At 33.3% G+C, this 12,433-nt stretch overlaps 1 protein-coding gene across 1 annotated transcript; it reads left to right on the forward strand.

Annotated features, from left to right (window-relative positions):
* Nucleotides 1-2,394: 2,394 nt before the first annotated feature.
* Nucleotides 2,395-9,335, forward strand: LOC125646093 (sulfotransferase 1B1-like). The gene is made up of 6 exons (XM_056145550.1): nucleotides 2,395-2,518; nucleotides 3,642-3,816; nucleotides 4,588-4,905; nucleotides 5,863-5,966; nucleotides 6,197-6,380; nucleotides 8,820-9,335. Exons 2-6 carry the CDS (start codon nucleotides 3,642-3,644, stop codon nucleotides 8,921-8,923), a joined length of 885 nt encoding a protein of 294 aa, XP_056001525.1. The 5' UTR covers nucleotides 2,395-2,518; the 3' UTR covers nucleotides 8,924-9,335.
* Nucleotides 9,336-12,433: the final 3,098 nt, after the last annotated feature.

The following is a 12,433-nucleotide window of genomic DNA, read 5'->3' on the forward strand; positions in this document are numbered from 1 at the left end:
GGATTTCAAGTCACAAGGTCAAAGGTCATACAAAATTACTCAAATGACCAGTTGCTTATAAGTATTTTGAGAGACAAAACTTACATGTATCATTATGGTAGCCTTTGACCGGTAGTTCAACCTTTATTTTCACTGTCTATACAGACATTCTACCTTTTCAGTATTGCCACAAGGGGAGCATATAATATTATTTCTAAAACATTTTTTCATGGTTGTTCTTATGTTTTAATGCATTTTTTTTCATGGTAGTTATTCTGTACTTCTGCTCTCACAAGCGCCATTTCTGAAAAAATAAATAAAAAATTAAGAACAAGTAGAATAATATTACGTAACGGAATTCCTGGTAACATTACGTTACACTCAGATAAAATATTTTTTAATGATTTCTCTATAAGATTGCATAGAACAATCATCAGAGATTAATCCCTTCATTTCTAAGGTATATTATGAAAAGATGCTGAATTCTACCAAATTGATAAATGTAGAGTTGCATAGTTACATGTATCATAAATAGGACAGTAGCAGAGAAAAAACATGGTCTGTATTTCTTGCAGAGGATATCTGTATATGATGATGAATACGGGAACAATAACACATTTGTTTCTTCATAACATAGTTGATATTCAACAAACATATCGTTAATGATGATATTTTGTCAATATGTAGTTCAATAATTGATGTCTAATCAAGTACTTCATTAAGTAGCATACGTTACTTTGAAAAACGTATGTTACCAGCGTTCTACTCAATGTAATTCTTACACCAGAGGAATTTCGAGATATTTGGAATACGATATACATTCTTTGATATCAGAAGAACAAATTCAGACCAAAACATTCCATCTGCTTAATCAATATTGTATATCAAACATTGCAGTTGTTGTAACAGTACTTACCGTAAGAGAAAATTAATCCTAATTCTCAAAGTTTAACACGTATTGACTTTCAAACTCAAATGTTCATAGTAGACATTCATGTCGTATACCACATCATGCAGACAGAGAGCAAAAATACGCGGGAAATTGTGATATCATTCCTTTTAATTAATTTCTCGGTAACGAATGTTACATCACGAATGTTACATCTTGACACGTTTGTCAAATTTCAGACCAACTAATGACTTCTGCAAAAGAAATGTTTATATTTTCATTCTCTGTACACTACGAGATTTTCATAAAAGGGGTAACATTTGCTCTGCAAATACGTTTTCATAAAAAAAATTATTGTATCGTATGTTACATTTCTAAAATCAGAATGCAAAATTTTGAGATTAATGATGACTTCTTCTCAATGCCACTTCCAAATATCGCTTGATGAATATTTTCCCAAAGCTTTTGAATATTTTAACGCCAAAATAGATCAAAAACATAAAGATAATACGAAATCTGTTCATGCATTGGGTGTTTAATTGACCCTATGATCACATAATATAATCTGGCGACATGGAGTAATATATACACCACTGCTTAAAATCATACGCAAAAGGTGTTAAACTTTTATTGAATGAAAATTTAGGAAATACAAATGATATAAACGCAAAGAAAATTAATAAACACGCTCTCAGATTTTTATATTTACAAAATTAGGGTATCTACGCTTCCTACCAAGTTTATAAGTAAAGGGGAAATAAAAAGTATACCATGCCTAGGGAGGCTATGGGTCTATGAATGTATAGCACACAAAATATATGATTTGATATAGCTTATTTTCTAATAAAGTGCCGGCGACATCGATTGCACGCTTTTATTGACTTTGAGTCAATAGTGAACTGCGAACTGCGTTCCAAAATTTAATTGCCGTAGATCTTAATATTTCTGTGATTTTATAAGTAAACATACATGTACATGTATTTTAAAAGTTAAATGTTTAGACCTTAATCCGTGATTTCTGATGCAAGCCTATAACTAGACTGGGGTTAATATACTAAATCCACCTTCCATTCTCATGTAACGTAAATGTTTCACATATTAAATATGTCTTCAGATATTTTAATAAATCATTTATATATTTTCACGCTCCGTTTCCGTAATATCTCTCGGGAATTTCTAAAATGAAAAAAATGGTATTTGTTTGTTAACATATAAGTCGGAAATCAACTGCTTTCCGAGGAAAATAGAATGATTTTAACAGAAGGTTCACCAAATTTACACTGATACAGGTTTCCATACGCTTAGGAACTGACAGGCGCTTCTGAATAACATGCATTAAGACCGCCGGTCATCTATTAATCGTTCTATAGCCCTGACTTGATTAATATTGACAATGTTTTCACCTCCTCGTTTATGAGCAATATTTAGATGTTCCTAATGCTGACCTAATAATCTAAATAATATGTGATGAAATGACCCGGCTCTGTGGTATAATTTGTTAACAGCGACGTGGCTTGTAAATGCCTAAGGTGAATATATAGAACGACTGCAGACTCTATATAAACACTCATATCACGGCAAGTAAACACAGAGTTCGTGAACTCTATACAAATAAAAGTTAACGTTTATCGACAAGAAGACAAATCTAAGGTAAGAACAAGCAATGTAGTGAAAGAAAATATATTAATGATTGCTCGTGGAATCCATTTCTTTAATTATATTTCAACCATGTAGAATTATAAATTGATTCATGTAGAATCAGGGAGACCGTCATTTATGAAATGACCACTGTTATCTTTAAACCGTATCTGGCCCGTGGGCATTGCGTACAACGTTCAGTTATATAGTTTAGTTTCTTAACCATGACTAACTTATTGAGAATATTTAATTTTTGTTCCATTAGCAAAAATTTCTTCCAACGACAGGTACCTAAAGTGTGGATCTCGTGTATAAAATATATCTACATATCATATACACTGGAGTATCCCACTAATGGCCATCTCAAAAACTTTCATCACTATCTAACTAGGGATCATTTCAAAAGCTTATAAACGTAGAAATTGACTATCCAGAACGACATATGAAGGTGGTCATCGGGGAAATCATATCTTGTGGATACATTGTTATTTCTAAATATTTATTTTATTGTCATTGCGAAGTACAGGTTGTCTGTGCTTTAAACCTCATGCGACTGCATTCTATATATATATATATATATATATATATATATATATATATTAAAAGAAATAGAATAAACAGTACACAAAGTTAAAAATTTAACGCAAGCGCTTTCATTTTATAATCCTCAGGTAGGGAACGCCTGAGGATTATAAAATGAAAGCGCTTACTTTAAATTTTTAACTTTGTGTACTGTTTATTCTATTTCTTTTAATATTTTATACCGGACACTGTGATTTTTTTAAAAACACAATTTGGATATATATATATATATATATATATATATATATATATATACATCTATATATATACATATATATATATATATATATATATATATATATATATATTCTTGTACTTGGATCGCTAATCCAGAAAGCGCTGATGATTTCAATATATTTTGGAATTGAATATGTTTCTGCATTTTCATTCAATTCTTTTGACGGTGGCTACTTGGATGATATATATATATATATATATATATATATATATATATATATATATATATTAATTAGCTGCTCGCTCACTCTCCTTAGATTTAAGCACGCAATAAGATATTTTAGTATATAACTGACTGTACCTTTCCTTTTTTAAGATGAGTAGAAAAGATATCAAAGATCCCAGTGGCAAGGTGGTCATGCAGGTTGTGGAATATGACGGGTTTCTATTTCCTGTTAGCGTCATGGGGGGCATAGTGGAACAACTGAAACAGTTAAAGGATATGCCATTCAAAAACAGCGATGTCTGTGTTGTTTCATATCCCAAATCGGGTTTGTAACTTGCTATGTTGTATTTCTAGCACATTGGTAGTTTTGTTTTGAGGTTTAGTTAATCCAAGTTTGAAGTTTGAAATATTATTTGAAACAAAAAAACACCAAAATTGTTTCCATAAAACATTAACATATACCCTTTCCTGGTGGCTTAATTTCCCTGATTTTGTGATATTTAGATTCCAACAATTTTTATATTATACACAAGGAATACACAATCAGTTTTAATAAGATGTTGAATTTCAGAAGAAAAAAATCAAAAGGAATCCACATGTCTGCCTGCCCAGGAGAGAGAGAGAGAGAGAGAGAGAGAGAGAGAGAGAGAGAGAGAGAGAGAGATATCACGTCAAAACCGATATACTTATTGTATAAAGTTTGTGTTTGTTTTGCTGTTTTCCCCCACACTCAACCGAAAAAGCGACCGTCAGAGTTAGATATCTAATATTGTAACCTACGTTATATGATATAATCAACAATTCTTTTAGTTATATGGTCGCGCCCAGTTCTTATTGGTGGTATAGAGAACCCACATACAATGTACCTGGGAAGACCCCATCGATCTTCTGAAAGTAAACTGGGAAACTTTGTCACTTACTGGTGCGAGTGGGATTCGAACTCGCGCCGACTAGAGGTGAGAGGCCGTGTGCTTTTGAGCGCGATGCTCTAACCACTCGGCAACGGAGGCCCCTTGTATAAAGTAGTTAATAAAAAGGTATGAGAATGATATTTAATCATGATGATATCTCAATATGATCTATTTGATCTCTGTAGGGACGCATTGGTGCTATGAAGTGGTGGACATGTTACGAAATAAGTCTTCGGAGTATCACGACAAAATGCCCCCACTCATCGAAATGTTCCCCGTAGAGAAACTCAAGCAGGTGACAGATGGTGTTTATGTGTCCCATTTGGTACCTCGACACATGCCGAAAAACTTCATGGACAAGAAATGTAAAATCATCAACATCTACAGAAATCCAAAAGACGTCTGTGTGTCTATGTTTAATTTCATCAAGAAGACAAAAGGTGGAGAATTGATGAAAGACATGGAATTTGACGTCTTCTTCGATATGTACATGACTGGACAACGTAAGATAACAGAAAATATTTACATTTCCAATTTCTTTCCTTCACTATTTTTACCAGTTGTAATGATAGCAATTCCCTCATCAATACAATGCAGTTATGAATAATATGCACTTGGTTCTTGATTAATATATTACATCAAGTTTAACGGCTTGGAATGTCTGATCGAAATGAAAGTAGAGTGCAAATATTAAAAAAAAAATGTAGATTTTATTCTGAAAAAGAACTGTAATGCTTAACGTCAGGATACCTTACATGAAGCGTCGCAGTTCGAGCCGTAATGTATTTCCAATGCTGAAAGTAATTTATTTCTTAAATATATTTTCATGGTTGAAAGTGCATTATATATTTTCATTTGGTTTCCAATCGAAACTTACAAGAAATGTAAAATTAACAAACAGTGATCAATCTCTTAAATCCCATAAGCAATACAAAGTAGATAGTTGGGCAAAAAAACCTCCTTGACACAACAGAGGTGGGATCAGGTGCGTAGGAGGAGTAAGCATCCCCTGTGGACTGGTCACACATACAACAACATACAAGGATCATGATAATGCATTCTAAAATTCTGGTTTTGGTATCGAAATCGCTTTCTATTTTGTACTTTGATAGTGTAATGATGAAATAGTTTACTGTACAATACGTTATTCTTATAACGTGAGTGTGACCGGTCAACAGGGGATGCTTACTCCTCCTAGACACATGATCCCACCTCTAGTACGTTCAAAGACTCGTGTTTGTCCTACTCTTAATTTTGTATCATATATGGTATTTATGAGATTGATCGACGTTTATCCTCTCTGCTTCATACAAGTTTAAATTATACGGTACTGTCTATAATAAGTATGCACATCCAAAACATATATTAAAAAAACATGAAAATATCACAGATAATCATTATACAGGTAAGTGCTACCTCAAACGAGACAATACCACTGATAATTCATGTTTCAATTTCAGTTACTGGGGGTTCTTGGGCAGGATATGTCAAAGAATGGACCAATTTTGAGGAAAAAAATCCCTCTTACCCTCTCTTAAATCTCTGCTACGAAGACATGAAAAAGGTAACAAAACACAATCCATGCAATCACAATTAGCGCGGTATTTTAGTGTAGACAGACACGAGGCTTTCCCTAGATTTACATGTACTTAGGAGCGGTAGGCTATGTTGCCCTACACAATAAATGAACTTCCTTCTTTTAACGTGTGTGATAATATTTACCTAGAAATTATGAAAACTTTGATAGTTCATAAATGTGCGTATTACTTTGGAATTGACTGTCTCTCATTTCAGGACCTTAAAACACACGTAAAAAAGATTGCCGACTTCCTGGAACTAGACACAAGTGACGAACTGATCAGTGAAATTGCGAATAAGTGTGAGTTTAAGGCAATGTCGGCTTATAAGAACAGCAACATCCCCGCGGCTATGAGCAGGGTGACTGATGTAAAAGACAAACATATAATGTACAGAAAAGGTAAAATGATTTCTGAAGATCTCTTTGTATTAAAAAAATCATTCCTTCATTTTCTGTCATAAAACATTTAACTAACTGTAGCTTTTTATATTTTCAGTACTCTTTCTGTATTATTTTTATGTTTACACGTACAGGATGCTATTTCAGCTGATTGTAATTTGCGTATTAAAGCAATACAAGATGTAACCGACGATATTTTTTCAACTATTCAATTATGCACCACATAACACCTACCGGTATAACTAATATAATCCCAAAGATCTGAAGAAAAATTCAGCAAAATAAACAAGGGAATATTGTTTGAGAGCACACCTACAATGAGCGTTTCGTATAAACCGCCATTGTGTCGTATACACGGACATGGGAACGATGATTGCCGAACATAATCGGGTTGCTTTGACCGAGGCCTTATACATAGACGGAAACTGACGCGAGTAACTACACGTGTAAGAAGTAGGTACAGTTTCTAAAGTCATCTGGCCCAAAATATCGATGATTTCACTTGGAGCTCAAACTCTGGCATTCAAATAAGGAATAGATTAGCAAAGCCAAAACCCGCTCAGTTTGATCAGCAAAATGATTTGTGTCATAGGACGAGAGCTTAAAGTTGGCATAAAATTGCAAAATTGCCATTTTCAACGAAAATATCCACAAATTCAGGTGGTTTTCCTTTTAGAAAACATACAGCGCATACGTCGAACAAATTCATATTCAAGCATGTTTTTCATCTTATAATAATACACAATATAAATCATTTTCATTTTGCTCGACAAATGCGCACATCTTTTCCTGAGCAATAATATGTATGACATTTGACAGTTTTCAGGCTTATTTTGAAAAAAGGCGGGAAATGTCTTATTCATGATGTCATAATGCTATTCAATTAGGAATATCATTCTGATTCTGTTGACATAGTATACCTGGCATATATTCTACTTTCTTAAAACGCTGATTAAGGTTAATTCCAGACACATTTTATTAAGGGAAAATTTTGGGGGCTTTTTATGTATACAATCGTACCCTGTTCTTTGTTTTAAAATATTACGTTGTTTCAGGAATGACTAGAAATACTATATAAATGTAAAAAGGTAATAATTACGCAAATGTTCCACTCAAATGAAATTTTGATTGTGAATTTTCTATAAAATTGGCATGTTAAACTGTTTACAAATCTAACACGTGCTAAGTGCCTCTCTTTCGATTTTTCCGAACTGTTGACCTCCAAGGTCAATGCACAACTGTTGATCCCTAAGGTCAATGCACGTTGGAGATTACGAGCAGGAATTACTGACAGGATGACAATGATTCATGAATTCACATTTTTTGCTAATTTGACGGGTTTACTGCTTCATATTCACTCTGATTCTATTAAGTGCTAAATAGTCAATCACAAATATGTTGACTATTTGTTCTTTTATTTTTCAATGTATTTACCGTCAGTTACAGCTTGTATTGCTTTAAACATTAATTTGATTAATGTGTAGACTGGTTTGGTAAGTTTCGTCTTCAAATGTGTTTGAATCTTTCGAAAAATTGATATCAATCAGATAACAATCATTAACATATACCTTTTTCGAAGTTTTAGTTAAAGTCAATTAGAAATTTTATGCGACTTTGTGTATTAAGATGTCTACCCTAGCCAACCCCTCGCGTGAATATCATCCTTGAAATCAAATTCCAAGGGGTTTAATTTTTGGGGGTAATCTAAGTCTATATAACTGCTAATCTTATATTCTTTACTGATTATGTAGGAAATTAAAAACAAATATATATACATGTACCTAAATTAAATCATTCTGTAAATCTTGAAAAAATATTCATGGTTTTCTGATGAAGTAGATACCGTAGTGCAATATAGTATTACCTTCGTAGTGCAATATACCCGTAGTATGTGCCTTCGTGAACGAACCGGTTGATTTGATGCTCAATCCTCCTAGGCACCTGATTCCATCTCGTGTTGGATGTGATTTCGTATCCTTTATAGCATTATAAATTGACATCGCTACTGTTACACAACCACATTTAGATATGGGCGAATCCTGAATATTCGATCCCATAAAAGTTTATCGTCAGCTTTTTATATTTAAGATTGAACAGTCATGCAAATGTTGAACAATGTACCCTGTATTCTGATAAAAATAAATATCTTACTACGATACAAGAAAAAAAATGGTTATCAACGGATTTAATATACTCGAAAACAACTCTAATTCGCAACGACTTTATTTAGCCATTTAGTAGTGATGAACTTGTTCGCGATATTATTTCAAATAAATACAAGTTATGTTAAAGAATAGATTCACTGCGATATATTTTCGCGAAGAAAAAGTTCCCATAAACCTCTTAAAAATTGTTGCAAGCAAATAAAAGTCGGTTTACGGTGCATTGTATAATGAAGTCCTTTATTGAAGTCCTTTAACACCATGTGTGTGCTTACAGGAGAAGCTGGAGATTGGAAGAATTGGCTGAAGGTTGCTCAGAGTGAGGCAATGGATGCAGCGATTGAGTCTGCAAAGATCCCCCTGGAAATCAAGTACACCTAAAGAACTATCACAGTAAGATGTTGGATGAAAACACAATCAAATACATTTAGAGAACAGTGAGACATTGCATGGACTTAAGACAGGAAGAGATAGAGGGAAGAGTGATGTGAATCAACAATTAGCATAATGTCTTACAATTACATGTACCATAGAGATAAGAGGAACACATGTATCATTTATCAATTTCCATGGTTTGAAATGTATCTTTATTTTTGTATGATATAATTTCATTGTAACGTTTAAGTCAGGTTATTAATAGAAGGGATCCTTTGTTTGGTGCTAGAGTTCAATGTAAATTTTCTAAATGTATTGTGCAATATATCCCAACTCAAGTACTTGTTGATTGGTTTACATAGATATAGTTATTGATAATACATGTATATTTCAATAAACATCTTTTAAAATAATATAATACTGTATTTTGTTATGAAATCAATTCCCTTTTCAGACCGTACAGTAAAACATGGTCACAGTGAAATGATGTTCATTCTCTGTACTATTGTAACATGGCGTTAACTTAGTGGATATACCTAATTACGTTTATAAAGAATCAAAATTGTTCTGCCCTACAATGAAACACTTCGCTAAAACGTGTTTTACCATATTTTGAATATATGGCGTTACTATTGCTACTGTAAAACTTATTAATGGTAACTGTATCCAGGAGGAAATTACTTCTTGTTCCATTTTAGCATGTTTTCTTTTTATCGGATATGGGCGAATTTAAAACTGAACAAATATAAAGTAGCAACAAAAAAAACAACGTTGAACTAATTCAAAATGGGCGAAGTCAGTTTCCTATGTACCTAAGTGAAAATAAAACCAGTTCCCTCCCCTTCATATGTTGGACAATAACCTTTTTTTTTTTATCACGGTTGTTGGTAATTCAATCAGTTATACATGTTCGTTTCCTCGAGAGTGTGAAATAAAAGACGAAGATAACGAATGGTGATCAATCTCATAATCTATAAGCAATACAAAATAGAGAGTTGGGCAAACACGGACCCCTGGATATACTAGAGGCTAGATCATGTGCTCAGGAGGAGCATGTGATCAGGTAAACAGAGTTATCGGTAGTCAAATTTAGTGTGCCAAAAACAGCCTAACAATCGGTATGAAACACGTCAGACAGCATTTGACGCAATGATAGCTTGTATTGACAAACTAGATCTTTTAACGACCACAGAATTTGCGAAATGCTGACATTAAACGAGACTGTTGAAACCCCTGCATCATCTACCTGTTTTTCAGTAGCCTGCATCCATTTAAAAATTGATAATACACACAACAAGCTCTTCCGTATCGAATCAGTTGAGAGATGTAAACACCATATGCAGGTGATAATGGAATATTGCTACATAAATATGGGAAGTTAATGATGGAGAAGCTGTAATCATTCAGTTTGCCATAAACTTGATATCTATTTTAACTAAAATATATAAGTATGAAGCAGAAGTGGACAACTCTGTGATGTCTTTTATTTTGAGATCACAGGAATATATCGAATCGACATATGAATGAAAACTATTATTGTTAATAAATAATATGTCGTCGATATATCTAAATGCCGAATTGAAGGCCACAGCAAGAGAATTTGTCTTCTGACGTAGAAGTTTTTGAATAAATTCTGCTTCATTAGAATATACAAATAAAGGAGCAGAATTGTTGCGTTCGAATTGGACTTCGAATATCTTAAAAGTTTTGAAAGAAACACTGTATATATACTTATCATGGTGCATATTATATGATTGTTACGTGGGTGAATTTTAGGTATTGTTAATTAAAATTAGAAGCTTCTCTCCTCTTTATCACGATACTCAGTTTGTGTATTTGATGTCCAGAAATTAGAAGACCATTAAAGAATTGAACTCAGCAGTAGGAACCTTTATCATGGACCAATTTTTCCCGCTATTTCTCTAACACGTTGAACAACCGTCTATGTGTTTAAATGTCCTCTTTCTAAATCGTCAATGTCACTTGTAGAACAACTGTTTAGGAACCCTTTTTCTATGTTCTACATATTATATCAGGATTGCATTGGTGTCATTCTAGATTGAACACAAGATTCCATGGTGTTCCTCCCCGCCGTCTCCTCGTGTAGAAGTGACATTTTCTTCCTGCTCCGTAGTATACTTTTCCACTATCCACATCGAGCATGTCATGAAAAGTTACGACAGATAGTTTTGGAATTTGCAGAATTTCGTTATAATGAATATCTTTTAGGTACTATCGTAAATGACAATTTCTCTCGCAACTCCAAAAAATAGCGGAATATCAATCATTAACTTTTGAATCTTTAGATTTAAAAAAGATTAATAAATTTTACGTTGTACGCCATATGGGCACACTGTACACTATACAAAACCTCACAATATCTGCATTCTTTATTCGTTTTTGTCAGCCATATCTAGGATCGACGGTTAAACCATGGTGAACAAATAATAAAATATCATACGATATGCGTTTTAAATATGTAGAAAGTACAGGTGCTAAGTACATCTAAGCTGCGAACTATTTGCACAGACTAAGTACATAAATACTCAAAAATAAAGAACATTGAACTTTCTTAATCCAAGTTGCTAAATGCACCTCTGGTGGTAATAAGATATATTACTGTTGTACTGGTTAGAACAGATGCTAAAATTAATGCCTTTTTTCTTTCTTCCTTATTCCTTTCTTAGGTGTTCTATTTCCTGTTAATTCAATAAATCAAAATCCACATATTGATTTCTTATTTTTGCTGTGCAATCGAAAACAAAAAACAGTATACGGCGGATCAAAGATATAGTCAATATTTTTTTTTGTTAAACAAATTTGAAATATTCCGTTATAATACCATAAAGTCTTTAATATCAAAGATATTTTTGACAAAATGTAACCAATTCAAAGACATGATTTAAAAATTAGATTTTGTGGGGAAAAAATCAGTGTTTGGTTGTCCTTATGAAGTATTTATTTTAATGTAGAAAATTCTACAAATATGGAAACCAGATTGAAATGTGTTAATGTCTACGGTAGAGAGAGAGAGAGAGAGAGAGAGAGAGAGAGAGAGAGAGAGAGAGAGATATTTCGTTTTGAATATTTACAGTTTGGGTTTTGAATTAAAAACACTCATATTTCATTGAACTCTCTCTCTCTCTCTCTCTCTCTCTCTCTCTCTCTCTCTCTCAAATTGAAAGATTATGTTGTTGTACTTCTCTACTCGTGTATATTCGTCAGGTGTATCCGCATATTATATATGCATCAATTCAAACATACGTGCATCGGAAACAATCAGCTTGTTTCGATCACGGTTAACCATTTGCAAATTCAAAAAGAAGGGATGAGGTAACTAACGTAGTTCACGAATTAATAATAGGGAAGGTGCCCACGCCATAGATCAATGGAAGATATGCATTTGCATCCCTGCCCACGCCTGTATAACGCAGACAACAGTATTCAATATTCAGGAAGGCAGCATTTTGAAACTGAAACAGATACGACAAACTGGTCCCATAACACTAGATTTTT

This window comes from Ostrea edulis, chromosome 7 (genome assembly GCF_947568905.1).
Source record: "Ostrea edulis chromosome 7, xbOstEdul1.1, whole genome shotgun sequence".
Lineage (NCBI taxonomy): Eukaryota > Metazoa > Mollusca > Bivalvia > Ostreida > Ostreidae > Ostrea > Ostrea edulis.

Bases quoted from the DNA above. Each gene is read 5' to 3' on its own strand.
- LOC125646093 (XM_056145550.1), top strand. From the start codon at position 3,642: ATGAGTAGAAAAGATATCAAAGATCCCAGTGGCAAGGTGGTCATGCAG. The intron at 3,817-4,587 runs GTTTGTAACTTG...TGATCTCTGTAG, and splicing joins TGTTTCATATCCCAAATCGG to GGACGCATTGGTGCTATGAA. The intron at 4,906-5,862 runs GTAAGATAACAG...TTTCAATTTCAG, and splicing joins TATGTACATGACTGGACAAC to TTACTGGGGGTTCTTGGGCA.